The 19,971-nt window shown below is 33.4% G+C and overlaps 1 protein-coding gene across 2 annotated transcripts; it reads left to right on the top strand.

Moving 5' to 3' along the window:
* The first annotated feature begins 9,810 nt into the window (after nt 1-9,810).
* On the top strand, nt 9,811-19,711 carry LOC105780731 (zinc finger CCCH domain-containing protein ZFN-like). Of its 2 annotated transcripts, none has more exons than XM_012605219.2 (7): nt 9,811-10,177; nt 11,742-11,899; nt 12,193-12,255; nt 13,226-13,345; nt 13,824-14,114; nt 14,937-15,266; nt 19,135-19,711. In XM_012605219.2, the coding sequence occupies exons 1-7, from the start codon at nt 10,087-10,089 to the stop codon at nt 19,414-19,416; spliced, it is 1,335 nt and encodes a 444-aa protein (XP_012460673.1). In that variant the 5' UTR covers nt 9,811-10,086; the 3' UTR covers nt 19,417-19,711. The 2 variants fall into 2 exon arrangements, with proteins under 2 accessions (XP_012460673.1, XP_012460674.1); XM_012605220.2 differs by having other exon boundaries at nt 9,812-11,433.
* The last annotated feature ends 260 nt before the right edge of the window (nt 19,712-19,971 follow it).

Genomic DNA, 19,971 nt, shown 5'->3' with positions numbered 1-19,971 from the left:
TTGTAGGAAAACGAAAAGAAAAAGAAAAGTTACAGAGAGAGGAAGGAACTAACGTTAGAAGCAAAGTTTGGGAAGAGAGAAAATAGAAAAAAATAAAAATTAAATTCAAATAAAATCCCCCAAATTAAGGCATGATCTCACACTCCAACCAATCTTAACTACCCACTCACTCATCCACTAACGCAGATTTTCAACTCCACCGAACCTCTATCAGACTATCAAAACAAAAATATCACCCATGCTTGTACGGGGATTCGAACACGAGACCATAGGGCAAGCTAACACCTTTTCACTCGACCCAACAAACTTATTCTAATATGAGTTTACCAAAAATATAATATAAGCCCACCCAACAGAGATTAGGCTAGGCGAAAAAATAATAGAATTTGCCAAAAGTGGGACTTGAACCCAAGATCTCAAACACACATTCAGAACACTTAGCCATAAAGCAAATACTCATTTATGATAGAATTCACAGAAACCTAGTTAAGAAATTTAGGGCGTTATAATTTTTGATCATCAACATATTCTACTATCAGTAATTGATAAATGCCAAAAGTAACATGTTTTAGCCTCACTCTTAATATATTTTTGAATGATTATTCGATTTAAAATGGTGAATTTTATGCTCATAATCCTTTAAATTCACATTTCTATACTTAAGAGAGCATTTGGGAGCAAAAGGAGCGAAAAAAGAGCAAAAATTAGAAATTTAGAGCAAGTTTCAAGAGCCACACGAGTTGGGTCATTCCACACGGGCTAGATATACGACCATGTGCTAGACTGTGTGGAAATCACGAAACACACTCTAGACCTATGGGAAAACCTATTTTTTAGATTTTTCGGGCATTCTAAGACCTATATATGACAAAGATAAGAAGAGGGGAGTGAGTCGTCATAGAATACTCAAGAAAACAACTCAGAAAATACCATTGAAGCAGATTTCCATCAAGATTGAAGATCTCATTTTGATTTCTTTGAAGTTTATTATGAATTTCTTTATTTCTTGTGTTTATACTGTCTTTGGATGTTTTTATTTGCTATAATGAACTAATTTTCTAAATACTTAAGAAGATGAAACTTAGGATGAATTCTGTTATTTGATTTTTATTTTTACGCAATAAATACTTGGATCTTGTTCTCAATTATGTGTGTTTAATTCTTGGTTTGATATTTTAGATTATTAATCCAAGTTTGATGTGCTTAAATCAGAGAAGGAATAGACCCTGTTTAAGAATAGATCTAGCATAATTGAATGGAGTTGCATACAATCCTAGAAATAGGACGATATATATCTACCGAATTAGAGTCAAATCTAATAAGAGAATCCATAAATCGAGTTAATACAATATTAGGGGTTTTAATTAGAAAGAAATTTAAATTAATCAACCTAGAGTTCGTTAATTTTAGTCTTGAATAGAGATATTAGCATAATTTAGGGATTTTTTCAAATCAAGATACTAAGTGAAGAAATTGCATAATTTAGATTGATAATGACAGACGAAATCTAGGTGAATTCTTTTCTGGGTATTGTCTCGCTTCTTGGTCGTTAATCATTCATTTCCCTAATTTAATCTTTGACGTGTTCTTTAGCTAATTAATTTAGTTAATTTTAGTTTTAATCAATCACTCCAATTTTTTAATTAAATAATAGAAAGACGATAATTACTAGTACTTTTAGTTCTTGTGGGAACGATATCTGTGCTCACCATAGCTATATTATTAATTGATAGGTGGCACTTGCCTTAGTCAGATTTTTAGTTGGTTTACAACTGCAATCAATAATCTATACATAGTAGTATCGAACCATCTTTTTTCTTGACAAATAACACTGGAGCTCCCAGGGCGATATACTATGGCGTATAAAGCCATTGTCTAGTAAATCTTACAATTGCAATTTTAACTCCTTTAACTCAGTTAGCATCATTCGATACAAAGCAATTGATACCAAAGCTATACCAAAAAAGACTTAGTTGCGAACTCAACTTCCCTATCGGGGGTAATCCCGATAGTTCCTCAAGAATCACATCAGGAAACTCACACACGATTCAAATCTTACTTATCTGACTTTCATCTAAGTTCGAGTTAATAACATATGCTAGAAAAGCTCTGCAGCCTTGATTCAAGAGTTTACTAGCTCAAATTGACAAAATAGTTATTGTCGAACCACTCAATCTGATGTCATTTACGTTCCTGATTTCACCATTTGGACTTAGAATAGAGAAATTCTCTTTACGACAGTCTAAGATAACTCCATGCTCGGTCAACCAATCTATTCCCAAAATCTCTTATAGGACCTCTTACCCTACCCACTGATAAAGACGGCTGACAATCTCAGGTTTTTTTTGGTCTAACAAATCTTGTGGTCACTCTCTAAGATTTATGAGTCTCCTTAGTTCTCTTAGGTATCGGATGCGAACTAAAGGTCCTCGTTAGCTTTCCAAGAGCTAGAGAGGGTTCAGATTTCTTATCGAGGTCTATGGCCTACTTCACCATTTTGGCCCGCTTAGTCAGATCAACAAACTCGTTAATTTTATGTGAAGCCAACTAAACTTTGAAATCATTTCGTAACCCCCGGAGAAATCACTTACAACTTTCCTCTTTTAATGGTACGAGTTCTAAGGTGTATTTACTAAATTGTAGAAATTCACGCTCATAATCAACCACTGTCCTCTTGCCTTGTTTCAGTAATAGGAACTCTTGTTTTTTATTCTCTAAATAAAACTCACCAACATACTTTTTCTAAAATTTAATATGAAAGAAATCTCAATCAATCTAATCAACGGATACGTGTTGGGTAATAGTCTGCCACCACGTACATGTTTTTCCTTGTAGATAAGAAACGACATATGTAACACATTTACGGGGAGTGTATTATAGCTGTTGTAGTACTCGATTTGTCGATTCCAGCCATATCTTAGCTATCAAAGGACCAACTTGTTTTACTCTCCTAAATTTAGTGGCACCGTATTTACGTAGCTCTTTAATCGGGGCTCGTCGAACTTTGGGCATAGTTACAGCTATAGGAGTAGTCGACACCCTTTGAAAGGCCTCTGTATTACATGAAGCAAATTTTCATCTCTTTGACCTTCAAGTCTATGCTTAGCAGCCTTGGGTTGATGAGCACCAGCTGAATCTACGCTAGGTGCTCTAGATATGATCTTGTTTTCACTTTCAGTGAAGCGACCACTATTGTAAACATCATTACAGCTTCGTTTTTTGATTCCGTAAACATATTTAGCTATAAAACAAAGAGATTTTATAATCAACATCAAAATCCCAACTCGACTTTGGCATGTACGTCTAGACTCAATTTTGAACTTGATTTAGTTTGATAATTGACTAAACCTATAGCTCCGATACCAATAAATGTAACACACTAATACCTGACCAAATCATTAGATCTGAGTTACAAGATGGCACATTCGTTGTCGGAGCAACTACGGTAAACCATAATCAATTTATATGAGTTAATGATTAAATTCAACCAAAACATGCATTCAATATGATATACAATTATTATCGGGTGTTACATGAGCTTACGAAAGCTCAATTCTATCATGAGATCAAACTAGGATTGAACTGTAAAATTTTCAAAAGTGGTTATACCGATATTAGGGCTTGGTATCACGACACTGAAGACAGTATCCAAACTTCAAATTTCATCAGGTGGGTAACGCAATATCTAAGGTTTGGTATAGCGATATCGAAGATAGTATTCAAATTTCCCATCTCGAGGGCCAAATTTAAAGATTTCAAAACTGAGTATCGCGATATCCAGGGCTTGCTATCGTGATACCAAAGAAAGACCACTAGGTCTTTGATTTTTGGCAAAAATGTACATTTCCAAAACCTGTAAATCTTCCCAGTACAAACACCTACACTCCCATATACATATGTGCATCTATTACAACAACAAATCAATACAAATACAATAGGTAACATCCATTTAAAGCATACCAAAACCTCAATTATCAATTGACTTATACCTTATCAATTATAAACTAACGATATTATCATCAATAAGCATACCATTTAGTACCATTCATTTTAACGTGTACATTCATACTAAGATCATCGAGTTCTTACTATCACAACCAAATTTTATAACATTTAAAGCAAATATGCAAATATTCATAAGCATATTTCAACCATATGGCCAAATTGTACACTAAAAGCTACCAAATCCCAAAAGATATATAACTTCAAAACAACTAAAATATGACTTAACTTGGAACATGCCATTTACTATCAAAAGAGATTCACAAACAATGTTGAGTTTGAGATTCTATCTGGATGCTGAAATCAATGCTCGGGATCTTACTTTAACCTAACCTGCACACGGGAAACGAAAACCGTACACTAAGTAATAAACTCAGTGGTATTCTATAATCGAACATTATAACACAACTTAAGTCAATTAAAAACACTTAATTAAATTTCATTCAATACAGATGCCAAACATGTTATAATGTACCATTTTTCCATTTAAATCATTTCATTCATGTTCAATAACTAGTATAGGAGTATCATAAATTAGTACAACATGTCCCAAATCGAATCAGTCGATTTGTCTCAATTTCATACCAAACTTTCAGAATTATAATCTAGCGTACATAATTCTTTTCACATTAGTAATTCATTTCATATGCCACTTTCAATCTTGCATTTTAGATCCCTATTAACCTGACTCAGACTCAAATGAATACACAGATCCAACCAACACACCAATTTGGCACCTAGTGCCTCATCGAACAATTCCGAAGTAAATAAATTATGTCTGGCGCTCATCGGTATAAATTAAGTAAAATTTGTGCCCAAACTCATTGTACCCAACACTCATCGACTCATAGTCAAAGTAACCCATACTCGATCTGTCTTATGGCATGCCAATTATATCTGATTATGCTCGAATAGTTAATATGGTAACAATACATTTGAATAACCATTGTGTTTAATTCACATCTCATCAATTTAATTCATAGTTCAAATAATTAATTTATTAGATAGCATATCCTATTTCAGCCCAATTCAAAGTCAATTTCATAATTTCTTCGAATTATACTATTTTTAATTTAGTCCTCTATCTCAATAATGAATCAAAATTGTATAAATCCAACTCGATTTATCAATTCTAACTCACCTCATAATCTTACAATGCAAAAAAAAAAGGTATACAACAATTGAAGTGATTTGAATTATAGAAATACAAACTAAAAACTTTGAGTTATTCGTCGACTACTTTAGCTTTTCCTTTTCCTCTCGAGTAATCCAGGTCAACGTTAGCTATGGATTATCATAAACATACAATACGATCAATATTCAACCAAAATTACAGTCAATTGTCATTTTTATACAAATTTTATATTTTATTCAATTTAGTCCCTAAAACCGTGACTAACATAATTTTCAATTTGAAACTCCAAATTGAAATCTGATTTCACTCTTATCCATTAGGGACCTCCTATTTCTTATTTTTATATCTAATTTTATAATTTATTCATTTTAGTCCCTAATGTATGAAACTATCGGTTTACTTCACAATTTAGTCCTTTTCATATCTAAGCTTAAAACCTATCAATTTAACACCTAAAAATTCAAGAAATCATCAATGGTAACTTCCTAAAACTTTAAAAATTTTAGAAATTGGTACATAGGCTAGCTAAATCAAGCTCCCATTACCTCAAAAACATAAAAATTATAATAAAATGACTAAATTGAACTAACCAATATATAGCCAAAGTTTGAAAACCCTTATGTCGATTTTACGCATCTTCTTCTTCAATGTTCGGGTGTGGAAAGATGGAGAAAAATTTTCTTTCTTTCCACCCGAACTATGTTTTATATATTTATTTTATAATTATAATAATTAAATTAAATTAACATTTTATAACATATATTTATAAAATACTCACTAGTGCCTACTAATATTTCTAAGGTGGAATACTTGTTATTTTAAACATTGGGTTATTTGCAATTTAAGTTCTCGATCCTTTTACTAATTAAAAACCTATAGTGATTGGACTTTACAATTTAGTCCTTGAACCTTAATTAATCACCATTTCGAAAAATTATCTATCCAAACTTCAATTGACTTAAATAATAACTCCCATAAATATTTTATAAAAATATTTACGAACTCGGTTTATGGAAATGAGGTCCTAAAACTGTATTTTCCGATACCACTAACTTTCGAGTTGTTACATTCCATGAATAAATAATATTGTAATTAATAGACAATGAGTCGAAAATTAATTACAAATTATTTGATTCCTAATTATATACATGTCAAATAGGTCAATTCGCTAGTTTAGTACAACTCTAAACAATTTGCAATTGAATTTATATGATGAATGAATGGAAACGACGAATTAGAGAAATAGATTACATGTATCACTATCTATAGTGAATGATTTTTCTCGCCATATACAAGAGATTGCTTCTTTGATCTGATTTTTCGATATAAATACTGGACAAAGTATGGATATTTTACTGTTGTTAGTAAAATAGGATTCTCTTCTTAGGATCTTAGTTTCTTCACTTGTATTAGACTCAACAATGGCTTGCATTGCATTGGTGTTGATTTTACCAAAATTTCGAGGTTTACAATTTTTAATTTTTATTAATTATTTACGTTTTCTCACTTTTATTAATTTTTATTATTATTTAAGCTTCCTTTATTTGCCTTCTTTTATCATTTTCATAGAAAATTTAATTTAAATAATATTTTTTTATTTATCCTTAAAAGTATATTTAAAGTTAAAATTTAAAAAATAAAACATAATATAATATTTATCAAAAAAATAAATATTATTTATTTGATTAAAATATTTTTTTTGCATGATATGTTTTTAGCGGCATTTTTGCGAGAAGCGTCGCTAAAGGTTTGTTCTATAGCGGCGTTTGTGATAAAAAGCGCCGCTAAAGATCATGGTCTTTAGCGGCATTTGTGGTAAAAGCGCCACTAAAGAACATGGTCTTTAGCGGCGTTTGTGGGAAAAGTTCCGCTAAAGGTCGTGGTCTATAGCGGCGTTTGTGGAAAAAGCGCCGCTAAAGGTCATGGTCTTTAGCGGCGTTTATTTCCAAAAACGCCACAAAAGTTAGCAACGTGTTCAATAGCGGCGTTAAAAAGCGCCGCTAAAGGCCTAAAAAACGCCGTTAAAAACCTGTTTTGGTGTAGTGTTCGAAGTAAAATTTGAATTAATGAGTCATCTCAGTTTTAGTGAAAATTAATTATATTCATTTACTCATAGATTCTAGTACGACAAAGTCACCATGACTTTAACAAATTTAGACTTGGGTTGAGAAAATAATTTAATTAAGAAATTAAATAAATATATTTTAATTAATAAATAATATTTTTTTAGAATAGAAAACTAATTATTGGGTTTGTAAATTGTATTAATTGATTTAAAGACTATATAATACATATAATTAATACCCAATACAAGAGACTGGCTTAGAGGCCCGTCTGACCACAATTGGGTGGCAAACCTAAGTCCTAAAGACTAAGTGTTGCTACCCCTAGGTATTCCCTGAGAGAAATATTTTAAATTTTCTATTAAAATAATCTTATTTATTTAACCATTGTTCAAGTAAGACTTTTGTATTTTTCTCTATAAATAGAGATCATTTTGGTCAAAAATCAAGGAATGAATAAACCGCCTAACTCAAAGCACTTGCATTGATTTGGTTAGAGTTTATTACTATAAACAATACAATCACTCGACTTAAATAATGATAATAATTTTCCACTGTGCAACAAAATTGATTTCTCAACCAAAATTTTCCAACCGCTCCTTGCAAATGCAAGGAGAGGGTAATAGAGTGATGTGGAAAGGGAAGGGCCTTCCACTCTTTTTACTTAATTTTGGGGATAAGTTTTCATGGGACTTACCATGATTGCCATATGTGTGTTAATTATTACATTAAAATGATGATTATAAACTAAGTGAAAAGGAGTAAAACATGTTTGGTAAAGTAAGGAAAATGTATTTAAAATGTTATTGAATTAAACAATTAGACTAAGAATATGATGCGTACTTATGTATGTATGAACATGCACATGTGAATGAAATAAGGGCATTCTCATTAAATTAACATGTTGAATATGAAAATGTGCTTTGCTCTTGTAAATATGTTTTATGGAATTGATACATGAGAAATTTATGCTCCGTTTTGACAACGTGGCATGAAAACTTGAGTATACAAGTTGCTATGGTATGTACATGTCATTATTATGTTATAAGTACTTGATTATATGGAAATTTCCTTGTAAACTTGATAAAAGGGTTAGGATATGGTTGACATGCCAATAGGAATAATTTAGCACTTGTTTGGGTTATATAGATATTTGGAACCTTGATATGCTACCCTCATCTTGACATTGTTATGGGGGCCAAAGGGAACATTCTCCTTTTGAGAACATTGGTTGTGTTTGGTTGAAGCACTAATAGTGCCACATCTTTGGTTGTGTTTGGTTAGGAATGCACACATAGTGTAATATACATTCGATTGTGTTTGGGTGGAATTTCTTATGTGTCTGAGTCCCATTTTACCAATGTTACATTGTGGCATGTACTTAAAGTTTCAAACATGTATATATATGGTAGTTTCATATGTCATTAAGTATTTTGAGATATTGAGTATTGAATTGTTGAGTTGGAGGCTCATTTGATTGACTTTAACTTTGGTGATGTATGATCTTTTGTCTAAGCATGCATGCTCTTTATTCTTTTGGTCTTGAGCTAGCAAATGAATGATTGCTAAACTTAAATTAGGTGTTTTTAATGAGGTTTTCTAATGTCTTCATGGTATGTTTCAATGATATATGGATATGAGCTAAGCTATAATGTGTTTGAGATTGTAATTACATGTTTTCAATGCCATTATTGAGTGTGTTTGATGGTTGCTTTATCAGGAGGTGTTTGATGTGTATTGTAGGTGTTTCCAACTTGAATATTTGGTTCTTTTCTTCAAGGTTTCGATACCTTGCTCATTAGTATTGAAACAACTAAGTCAGTAGCCCAATTTTGGCTCTAGAGGTCTAAGGTATTAGTACCTAGCTCAGTAATTTTGGAACAACTAAGTCAGGCGACAAAAATGTACAAAACTTGGGAGATGTATTAATACATCTCTCTAGTGGTACCGATACAACTATGGCAGATCCACTACACTATTTTGGGCCGTTTTGACTTTTGGGGGCTTATTTTGGTTCTCGGACGCTTTTGATCACCACGTACCACTTTTAAATGATCTTTAGTTGTTTCTAAAGCCTCTAAATTATTCTAAACTTGGTTTAGTCATTTTATATAAATGCTTTGAAGTTCGAAATAATTCCAAGATTCTTGTTACGTAAATGGTCTAGTAGTATCTTCCATCTGTACTAGACGTCAAGACGAGTAAAAAGTGTTACACCAATTGTTTTTAACGTGAACCGTCACGTTAGCAACGTAACAACCAAAGATGAAAAATATTAGTCAAATGGCTTAATTGATGTAATTGAAAATTTAAAACCTTAATTAAATACATTTTTCAAAAATAGAGAGATTTTTACCACTTTGCACCTAAAAACTAATATCGAACATAAGGAGTTTTACAAATTTCGCATCAATAAATTTCTATTTCCAATATAGTTTAAATGAGTTGCATTTTTTAGTGAGCGCAAGTAAGGAAAACGATACGGTGTCGGATTGTGTAAAACGCGGGTAAAAAGAAGGCGGACAAAGGAAAAATAAAAAAGGAAAAGAAGAGTTGGTGGATTTTTGATGGTTGGTTTTTATCATTTTCAATTTCAATTTCCTTTTTATTATGTGGAGAAGAGAAAAGAACGCTCTTTCGCTTTTATTAAAAAAACATAAAAAAATAATTTTAAAAATAAGATATTTGCATGATGAAAAGCTCCTTTTTAGTAATTTTTTTCGTCTCTAAAACGGGTAACGGTTTTTTATTTCTAGCTTTTTGGTTTCTGTTAGGAAGGAGGAGAGCGAGAGAGTGAGGGCGTGGTTTTGTGACTGGGAATGAGAATTGGGACGTAGAGGTGGTGCTAACGTGACAGTCGTGGTGATGGAGGAAGACGACTGCTGAATGGAATTCTCATTCGGTGCCGGAATTCCGATGTCCCGAACACCAGCGGCGGGGCCTGAAGGAACGTCGCTTTCACCGTCTTTGAATCAAGGCCTCTCTCTACCCTTGGTTTTATTTCTTTAAGCTAGTTTATTTTTATCAGCATTATTTTATTCTTATTTCTCGTTTTTTTTATTTTGTGAAACGCAAGAAAATGCGGTTTACATGTTCTTTTTCCTATCGTTAATTCTTCTTTTGGCCATTTTTGTGGTGAACTCTGGTTTGATCACTGTAAAAAAATATCAATTTTCTTAGGTTAAGTTTTAAAAAAATTATGTAAAATTTTGAATTTCTATATTAATCTTAAAATTTTAATTGTGTTTCAGAAAATGAAAAGGAAGAAAATTTATGGTGATCATGAATTATTGCAGCTTTCATCATGATGACGTGATCGAATGTGATGCAGTTCTTATTCTTATACGTGTATATATGAATTTGTATATGTGTGTATATAAATAATGATGATGACTTTTGTTGTCAAGAAAAAAACAAGTTGTTCAAGCAATCTTGTCATAGTACCTTTTCTACGAATTTTATTTGATCATACTAAAACCTGAGCTGCACTAATTTTCTATGTATGAGATTTTGAGCTGTTCTGTTCATCAAATGCAATTGAGGTGGATATGATTGTTCTAGTTGGTCTCTGTTTACATCTTTTTGTTTTTATCACTGTTACACTGAGGGTTATTTAATATTTAAGATTGGTTCCTCATTTTTTCATTGAATGTTAGTGGAAATGCAATTAGACACTATAGGGGCATTAGGTTTAGACTAAATAATCATTCTTTTGCTGGAATTTACGAGTAAAACTGTAAAAGTTTGGTACTTTTGCCTGAGGTTTTGTCATAAAATCTAGGAGGGTACATGGTTGCGAGAAAAAATATCTACCTTGTTTTTTTCTAATTAAACATATGGTCTTTCTTTTATTTTTACTTTTTGAAAGTAAGAAGTTGGGGTTGATAATCAAATATACTTAGATTTCTCCTTGTTTACATGTTATATGTTATTTATATGAAGCAATGTTCTTTTTTTTTTTTTTGAAAGAATATATGAAGCAATGTTCATCATGCAGGAAGAGGGACATATAACATAGAATCATGATTCTCCAATGAGTTCATTTGGTTTGTGATGGACATAAAAAAGAAAAAATATGAACCTTTTGTCTGATTTTCTTTTGTTCTTTAGACCTAACTACTCATCTTTCCAATGCATTGCTTTTAACATTTCGGCCTACTTTTTGGAAAGGTAAGGAAAGGAGGGAGAATGGGTGGTGGGAGTGTGAGGAGAAGAGGGGGCCGGAGAGAGTGGGTAAGGTTCCTTTTGCTTGGATTTCTTGAAAAAGGATAAAAAGGAACCAGTAGGTTCCCATAGTGACAATGAAATGAAATGAAAACTTATAATGCTTCTTTAACTAGTATTATTTATATGTTAAAATGATAAGTCTAATTAAAGAGAAACTTTGTCTATACAATGAAATATTTTTATTGGGGAATATATTGAGTGTGTTATGTTGTAAGAAATTTTTTTACTAATTGAAAATTCCAATACCCTTTTGTTGTTCTTTGACTCAATTTTGTGATGTATTTTCTGAACCTTTTGGTTTAATATTAATTCAGATGGTACGTGGCAAATAAACTTGAGATCCAGTGAAACAATGGAACCTGGTCCCTACCCAGAGCGTCCTGGAGAACCAGATTGTTCTTACTATATAAGGACAGGCCTTTGTAGATTTGGGGCGACATGTCGTTTTAATCATCCTCCTAACAGAAAGCTGGTATAAAGCCACGGCTTGCTTGGGAAATTCTTATTATTTTGGATTTAATGCTTTATGAGTGAGATATTATTGGTACAATGCGAAAAAGCTTCTCAATTTTTTTATTTGCAGTTCTCAAACCTTTTATTTATCATTGACATAATATTGGTAGTTAAAGTTGTAGACATTTGAAACTTTTACACATGGCTATACTTTATCTACTATAATAATTTCATTTTAACTTTGCCCTACTACAAGTTTGAGATTTTAAATATTTCATTTCAAATGTTTATTTCAATTATATCAAATTCCAGGCGATTACTACTGCAAGGATGAAAGGAGAGTTTCCGGAAAGAGTAGGACAACCAGAATGTCAGGCATGTATTTCTTCCTTGGTTTCTCAAATGACAATAATGTTTCTGCTTTTACTTGTGCTTTACAACTTGCAACGTATGACATTCTGATTAACATGAAGTATATTACTTTTATCTATCTAAAAGAGGAAATTTATTTTATTGTTGTACCTTGGGGATTTTACTCATCAAAATGATGAGCTAAACATTTTAATACTTTAGTGAATGCGATTATTCTAGATTGATAGAGATATTTCTTTACAAATTTAAATGGATTTGACTGTTAGATCAGTTCTTTTGCTGCTCGGAATTTGTTTGGATCTATATGGTTGATGCACTAGAATCAAACAAGTGTTCCTTCTTATTTTGAAGTTGTCCATAATGAATCAAGGATTACTTTCAGGTCTAGAATGAAATCCCACTGAATGTTGAACAGAGTGTGACTCATGTGATTACAGGTTGAAATAAAATTTATTCAAAATAATTGTGTAAGTGATGCAAATTATTGATGATAAAAGTTTCTATTACTTCATGAATGGTCTCTTCCTCCCTTGTCTCTGCTTTTTCCTCTAAATATTTTTCTCTTGAGCAATTTATAAGACATTCCAGTTTTGTCTTGATTCCTAGTATCAGAAAATAAACAAAAAAAGAAACTAAGAAAATGGAGATATGCTAATAATTTAGCCTGGAAAAAGGTTTACTTCTGGCTTTAGTGTTGAATAACAATCAAACTTTGAGTGAACTCTTAGCTTGACTAGCTTATTGGCTTCTCCTAATATTTGCTCTATTCTTGGATGTTATTTTCGCTCTTCCTATTCTAGAAGGCAAGATTGCATTGACTCTTGCTTTTGTTGCATGAGAAGCTAATTTAAAATCTTAACAGAAGCTACTATTTTGGTTTTACTTCCTCATATCTAATATGTGACTTTATGTTTCTCATTTTCATGTATGTTTGGATGAGACAACTGACATTTTGCTCTGAACTGCTCTGCAGTACTACCTGAAAACAGGAACTTGCAAATTTGGAGCAACATGCAAGTTTCATCATCCTAGAGACAAAGCTGGGATAGCAGGAAGAGTTTCCTTAAATTTTTTGGGTTATCCTCTTCGCCCAGTATGGATTTCTTTTCTCTTTTACTGTGTACAACACAATTTATAACATGCAAATTTAAGGCAATATTCAAGTTAATCTTTGTTCAATTGTATGGTCAAACTGACTGAATGATATATCATTTAGATCCAATATGAAAAATACACACGCATAGAGAATTAGGATCATAATGTCAAATCTTATTGCTTGCTATAACTCAAAGCGAATCTTTTATTAGCTTTGAGTTATGAATTTGTTTTTTTAACTTTAAACATGGATTTCATGAACAAAAATACTGTTGAATTTTGGACCATTAATGGCCTCATGGTTGAGGTTGAATTCTTGTGCAAACTTGGACCTCATTAAGGCAAGCTGTATTTCTTCAATGATTAATTTCTAACCGGTTTTTTGGTGGTTAATTTCTAACCGGTTTTTTTGTGGTTATTAGTGTTTCATAGGCTTAATAATGTAACTTGTTTCCTTTCTACTTTTTCCTTCACAGAATGAGACTGAGTGTGCATATTATCTAAGAACTGGACAATGCAAGTTTGGGAGCACTTGTAAATTCCACCATCCTCAACCAACTAACATGATGGTTTCCTTGCGAGGATCTCCTATTTATCCGACTTTCCCATCACCAACCACTTCTGGTCAGCAGTCATTTCTAGGAGGGCTTACAAACTGGTCAAGAGCCTCTTTCATTCCCAGTCCCCGTTGGCAAGGTCCTTCAAGTTATGCACCTTTGATTTTACCCCAAGGGATGGTATCGGTTCCAAGCTGGAATGCTTACGGTGTAAGCTTTTCCTTTGCTTATTACTTATGTTGTATTCATTAAGCATGCCTATTTAGCATTTACATGTGATTGGACAGCATTAGAGGTGAAAAGTGACTAGTGAAACAACTTTGACCTTTTTTTTCCCTTGAAAGAAGTAGCATATTCTTAGCTTGATTATGGTCACATGCAGCTAATAGTTGTGTGCTTTATTTGATGGAGCTGTCAAGCGACAGAAATGGTAATTTCATGATACTTGTCATCAACAAAATTAGACAGGATTGTTTAAGGGAGCCTAGAATTAAGTGTGGTGGAGGTTGGATAAGGCCTTTAAGATCACAAGTAAATAGTACTGGTGCTGTTACCAATGGTAGTGGAGTTGTATTGCTTTTTGTTGTTGTTGAACTTGTGGCTGGCTGATGGTGTGCTGGGAAAGTATGATTTTCTGCAGATTTGGTTGATATTCTGAAGGAAAGTATATAGGCGTTTAAACATGACTCATCTATTTCTGATCATGCTTATTAGTAGGTTTTAAGGTGTAGAATCAAATAAGCATGTCAAACTCTGGGTCACTAGAACGGAGTCTTTGCTAGTGGTTTGGCCCAAATGGCTTGATGGCATTTCTAACATTATCATTTATAAAAGTGCCCGAGAGCATAGATCTACTCTCTTTTTATTTATTTATTTATTTATTTCCGCTTGCATTTAATTATACAAATTACAGAATTTGATTGTGTTAGTTGATACCTTAACTTGCGATCATTAGGAAGGAAGTGCTAACATTTATTCTCAAAAAAATGAATAAAAGGAGTAGCATGTTTCTGATACTTTTCATTTCTTCAGGGTCAGTTGGCTTCAGTATCTTCTTCAGAGAACCTGCAGCAGACAAATGGAAATAACCAAATCTATGGAACCTCTCGTCCAAATGAATCAGCATCTGCGGGATCTCAAGCCTTATTTTCTCAATTTCGTTCTGGCTCTGCCCCTGTAGGTTTTTATGCATTGCAAAGGGAGAATGTATTTCCTGAGAGACCTGGCGAGCTCGAGTGCCAATTTTACATGAAGACTGGAGATTGTAAATTTGGTGCAGTTTGTAGATTTCATCATCCAAGAGAGAGAGTTCTTCCTGCCCCTGATTGCATATTGAGTCCTATAGGCCTTCCTTTACGTCCGGTGAGTTACATAAACTACCATTTACTTTCATGACCTTTTCTTCATGAAAACCTTGGCTTCCTAATTGTTGAGTTTTATTTGTAGCTTAAGCTAATAAATCTTTTTATGTTAAAAAATGGATATTTTCCTTGATACTCTTGCTGGGGAATTGATAGTTTGTTGTTTCTATAGAAAATTTTAAATTAGAGTAGAAGGTATTAACTTAAATATAAGTTGTCGTGTATTTTGGGACAAAGGATGATCTCCTTACATGTTTATTGGGTGTAGTAAACAAGGATTTTAGAGGTTTTATTTTTGGATCAAAAGGTCAATGACTTTGGTTGTGTTTTGACTGAAAAGTGATGCAAAAAAGGAGAGTATTGGCTGCATTGAAGATAGGAAGTGTTTTGCCATCAATTCTAGGATTGATAATAGTAATGAGATTCGCTAAGATAAGCTGTCAACACTTCTCCTCAAATTGGTGCATAGATGTCACACATGCCCAATTTGCAAACCAAATTATGATAGCTTCTGCTGTTAAGTCCTTTAGTGAACACATCAGCTAATTGCTTGTCAGAGGCTACATAACTTGAGCCCAAGATTCTGACAGACAACTTTTCTTTGATGAAGTGCCAATAAATTTCTATGTGCTTTGTTCGATCATGTTGTATTAGGTTTTGGGCTATACTGATGGCAGCCTTGTTGTCAATATAAGGATAATTTTCCTTTATTCGACAACTTTAATTCTTCCATAATTTTTAATAACCACAGTAGCTCACAAACACCTTGAGCCATGGCTCTGTATTCTGTCTTAGCACTTGATCAAGCAACGACACTTTGCTTCTTGCTTCTCCAAGTGACTAAGTTTCCTCCCATAAGTGATGTAGACCTCTTATCATCCAGAGACCCAACCTAATCTGCATCTGTAAAAGCTTCTATTTGGAGATGACCGTGTTTAGAAAAGAGGAGACATTTTCCTAAGGCATACTTTAGGTAGCGTAGAATGCGAAAGATAGCCTACATATGAGACTCTCAAGGATCATGCATATACTGACTTACAAAATTGACTACATATGCTATGTGAGGTCTAGTGTGAGAGATAAATTAGTCTACCAACTAGTCTTTCATATCTTTCTTTATCCACTGACTCTCCTATTCTAGCTTGCAACTTATGGTTGCTTTCTATAAGTGATTCTGCGGGTTTGCTTCCCACCATACCTGTCTTAGTCAAGAGGTCTAGGATGTATTTTCTTTGAGATAAGAAGATTTCTTTCTTTGATCTGGAAACTTCAATTCCCAGGAAATATTGTAACTTTCCTAGATCTTTTATTTCAAATTCTCGAGCCAAACATTGTTTCAGTTGAGTCATTTCTTCCTCATCGCCTCCTATCATCACTATGTTATTAGCATATACAATAAGAAGAGTGATCTTACCCTTGTAATGTTTCATAAAAAGGGTATGATTAGCATTGCTTTGTTGATACCCAAAAGTGATCATAGCTTACGAAATCTATCAAACCATGTTTTGGGAGATTGTTTCAATCCATACAAGGCTTTTTTCAATCTACAAACTTCCCCTTGGATTTTTGCGTTATCAAATCTAGGAGGAATCTCCATATATACTTCCTCTTCTAAGTCTCCATGTAGGAATGCATTCTTCACATCAAATTGTTGTAGGTTCCAATCAAGGTTGGTTACACAAGATGACAATTCTGATGGTGTCCATTTTGGCAACAGGGGCAAACGTATCTTGATAATCTACTCCACAAGTTTGAGTGAAGCTTTTAGCAACCAATCTGGCTTTGTACGTTTCAATCGAACCATCAAACTTGTGTTTCACAATAAACACCCTTTTGCATCCCACCAAATTCTTGTCTACTGAAGGAGTTACTAGCTCTCAAGTCTAATTCTTTGCTAGTGCCTTCATTTCTTCAACCATGTCTTCTTTCCACTTGGGATCTTCAAATGCTTCACGTCAATCCTGTGGAATAGACACAGAGGACAAAGACGACAAAGACAAGGCAAATGCTTTATAGGTTGGGGACAATGAGTCATAAGAGATAAAGTTAGACATAGGGTGTTTAGTGCAGGATCTAACACCTTTTCTTTAGGCAATAAGTTTATCTAAATAATTAGGGGGTAACTCACCAGAAGAGGAAGATTCTTAGCACATAGTAGGTTGCATGACAGCTTCTTCTGTTCTAAGCCTTTTTTAATACTTCCTTAAATTTGGTTTGTCCAAACGCCCAACAATCTCCTTTTGAACAGTAGTCTCCCCCTAAGCAGTAGCTTCCCTTCGAACAATGGTGTTTTCCGGAATAACAGTCTTCCCCTGAACAATAACTTCCCCTTGAACAATGGTGTTTTCTGGAATAAAGTTTTCAATAGTTATTGAGTCAGGTATCACTTCTTCTCTCTCATTGTTCTCCCCCTGAAGAGGTGATTGAGTTGTATCATAATAGGGCTTAGTTTCTCTGAATGTAATATTTATGCTAACAAAAGTTCTTGTGAAGGAGGATGATAACACTTGTAACCTTTCTGTGTTGGAGAATACCTAATGAACATGCATTTAAGGGCTCCTGGATCTAATTTGCCTGCTTTTCGATCATGGACATAACAAACACATCCAAATATCCTGAGAGGAACAGTATAATTATTTTTACCTTGTATAGAATGTCTAATCTTCGATGTCTTCAACATAAGTTGCAATCTTATGTTTCACGTGAGCATCAATCGACTGACGATCTTCAAAAGCTCAAATGTGGTTGATTTTTTCTCACTCAAATTTGCCTTCATTGTGTTCTACCTTATGCACTTGCTATTGTAACAAGTTTTGCAATGGACATGAACTTCTTCCAATCTCACATCATATTAAAACAGTGGGGGTCTGATGTGCCTTTCTTTACTACAATAAAAACATATTGGTTTACCTTTTATATTACATATATGTTGCTGTCTAGGTACTGTTCTTTTCAATGTTGTAACATTAGATTGGACACTCCTTATAATTTCCGATCTTTGATAATTTATCAACTTGTAACAATAAGATTTAATATCTCCAATCTTTCCACAGTGATAACAAATAGGTGTTTGATCCTTCTTTTTACCTTTCTGAAGAGTAAAAGAATATCTTTAGTTTTAACAAAAATTATAGTAGTGATAGGTTCCTTACCTTTATTGATATAACCAAATCCTCTATGGCTTGGTTCAAATTTCTTTTAAGCCAAAATTTCATTAAGCTTCTCATGTTGGCCTCAAAACTTCTGCAAGACAACCTTTGAGTCAGCTAGCTCCTTCTTGGTGATTTTTAAAGCATCATCTTTTTCTTAAACCATGACTTCAATCCTTTCCTCTTTTCATTTAAGGATGACAGCTTCTTCCCTCAAGGAATCATTCAATTAACATAATGTTTCCATCTTTTTTATCATCCAGTAATAGGCATCTTCAATTAAATAATTTGGCTCAACATCATGATTTGAATCCTTATTTGTTCCTTAGTCTGTTGGAACATGCATTGGAACAGAGGAAGTAAAAACAACAGTTGATAAAATCTTCATTTGAATCAATAAAATCACTAAACTCTTCATCACTAGCATGCGACTTTTGCTTCTTCTTGATGGTACTAACACATTCGTATTGAATGTGACAAAAACCTTTGCATTCATAGCATTGGACTAACTTTTTTTTAGCTCAAAATTATCATCAATCAAATGAATCTTCTTGATGTGGTTGTTGCTTTTTCCATCCTTGAAATATGCTCATTAATTCTATGGTGCATGTGGGTAATTTGCATTGAGAGTTTACCTACTGTGTGCTGATGTGCTTTTATGGTGTTGCTAGCTTTATTTTTTTGCTACTGATATTGATTGCTATTTTTGCATTTTAACAGGGAGAACCTCTATGCATTTTCTATTCTAGATATGGAATTTGCAAGTTTGGTCCAAGTTGCAAGTTTAACCATCCTATGGGAGTTTTCACATTCAATTACTCTGCATCTTCTCCATTTGAAGCCCCAGTTCACCGTTTGTTGGGGTCTTCGTCAGGAAGTGGTGGGATAAACCTTTCATCAGAAGGGCTTGTTGAAGCAGGCTCTACAAAGCCCAGACGACTTTCACTGTCAGAGAACAGACAATTGTCTTCCAGTGATGACAGTATTGATACAGAGGGATAAACACGGAAACAAGATGCGCTGATTATAGTTGACAATCTTTTGGTGGATGAGGAAGAGTCATCTGTAAATTCATTTCCCATTGTTGGGGATGTACAGAGTTCATGTCAAGTTGATTCTGTTCTTTTAAAATATATGCAATTCAGTCGACAGTTGCATCTTCTGAATTTCATATTCCTGCATTTGTATAAATCTGAAACTGATGTCACATTTGGTAAACCCAATGTGAACAATTCATCTGTCCCAAAGCTGTGTTATGTTTCTTTCACAGTATGTTATACAAGGCATTTCTTTTGCAGTTTTTAAGCCTCTGATTTAAGATTTCCAGTCTGAACCCAAGCTTTCAATTCTAATACTGGTTGAGTAATTTTCTGCCACCCTGCTTTGGTTGTACACCATCGCTTCACCATCCATATCACACTTTCTTTTCCCTTTTGGTTCCTTTTCTTCTTTGACCGCACATTTGCAGACATTTCTTTAAGTATCACCCTATATTCCTCAATATTGAACAATCTTGAGTGATTTTTTAAGTTGTTTCTTGCATTGATATATATATAT

Source organism: Gossypium raimondii, chromosome 4 (genome assembly GCF_025698545.1).
Source record: "Gossypium raimondii isolate GPD5lz chromosome 4, ASM2569854v1, whole genome shotgun sequence".
Lineage (NCBI taxonomy): Eukaryota > Viridiplantae > Streptophyta > Magnoliopsida > Malvales > Malvaceae > Gossypium > Gossypium raimondii.
This window is presented reverse-complemented; position numbering and strand designations above follow the sequence as displayed.

What these genes read in the sequence shown, in the direction of transcription:
- LOC105780731 (XM_012605219.2), top strand. Translation starts at nt 10,087, where the DNA reads ATGGAATTCTCATTCGGTGCCGGAATTCCGATGTCCCGAACACCAGCG. An exon ending in TTCACCGTCTTTGAATCAAG is followed by an intron (nt 10,178 to 11,741) that starts GCCTCTCTCTAC and finishes ATATTAATTCAG; the next exon opens with ATGGTACGTGGCAAATAAAC. An exon ending in TAGGACAACCAGAATGTCAG is followed by an intron (nt 12,256 to 13,225) that starts GCATGTATTTCT and finishes ACTGCTCTGCAG; the next exon opens with TACTACCTGAAAACAGGAAC.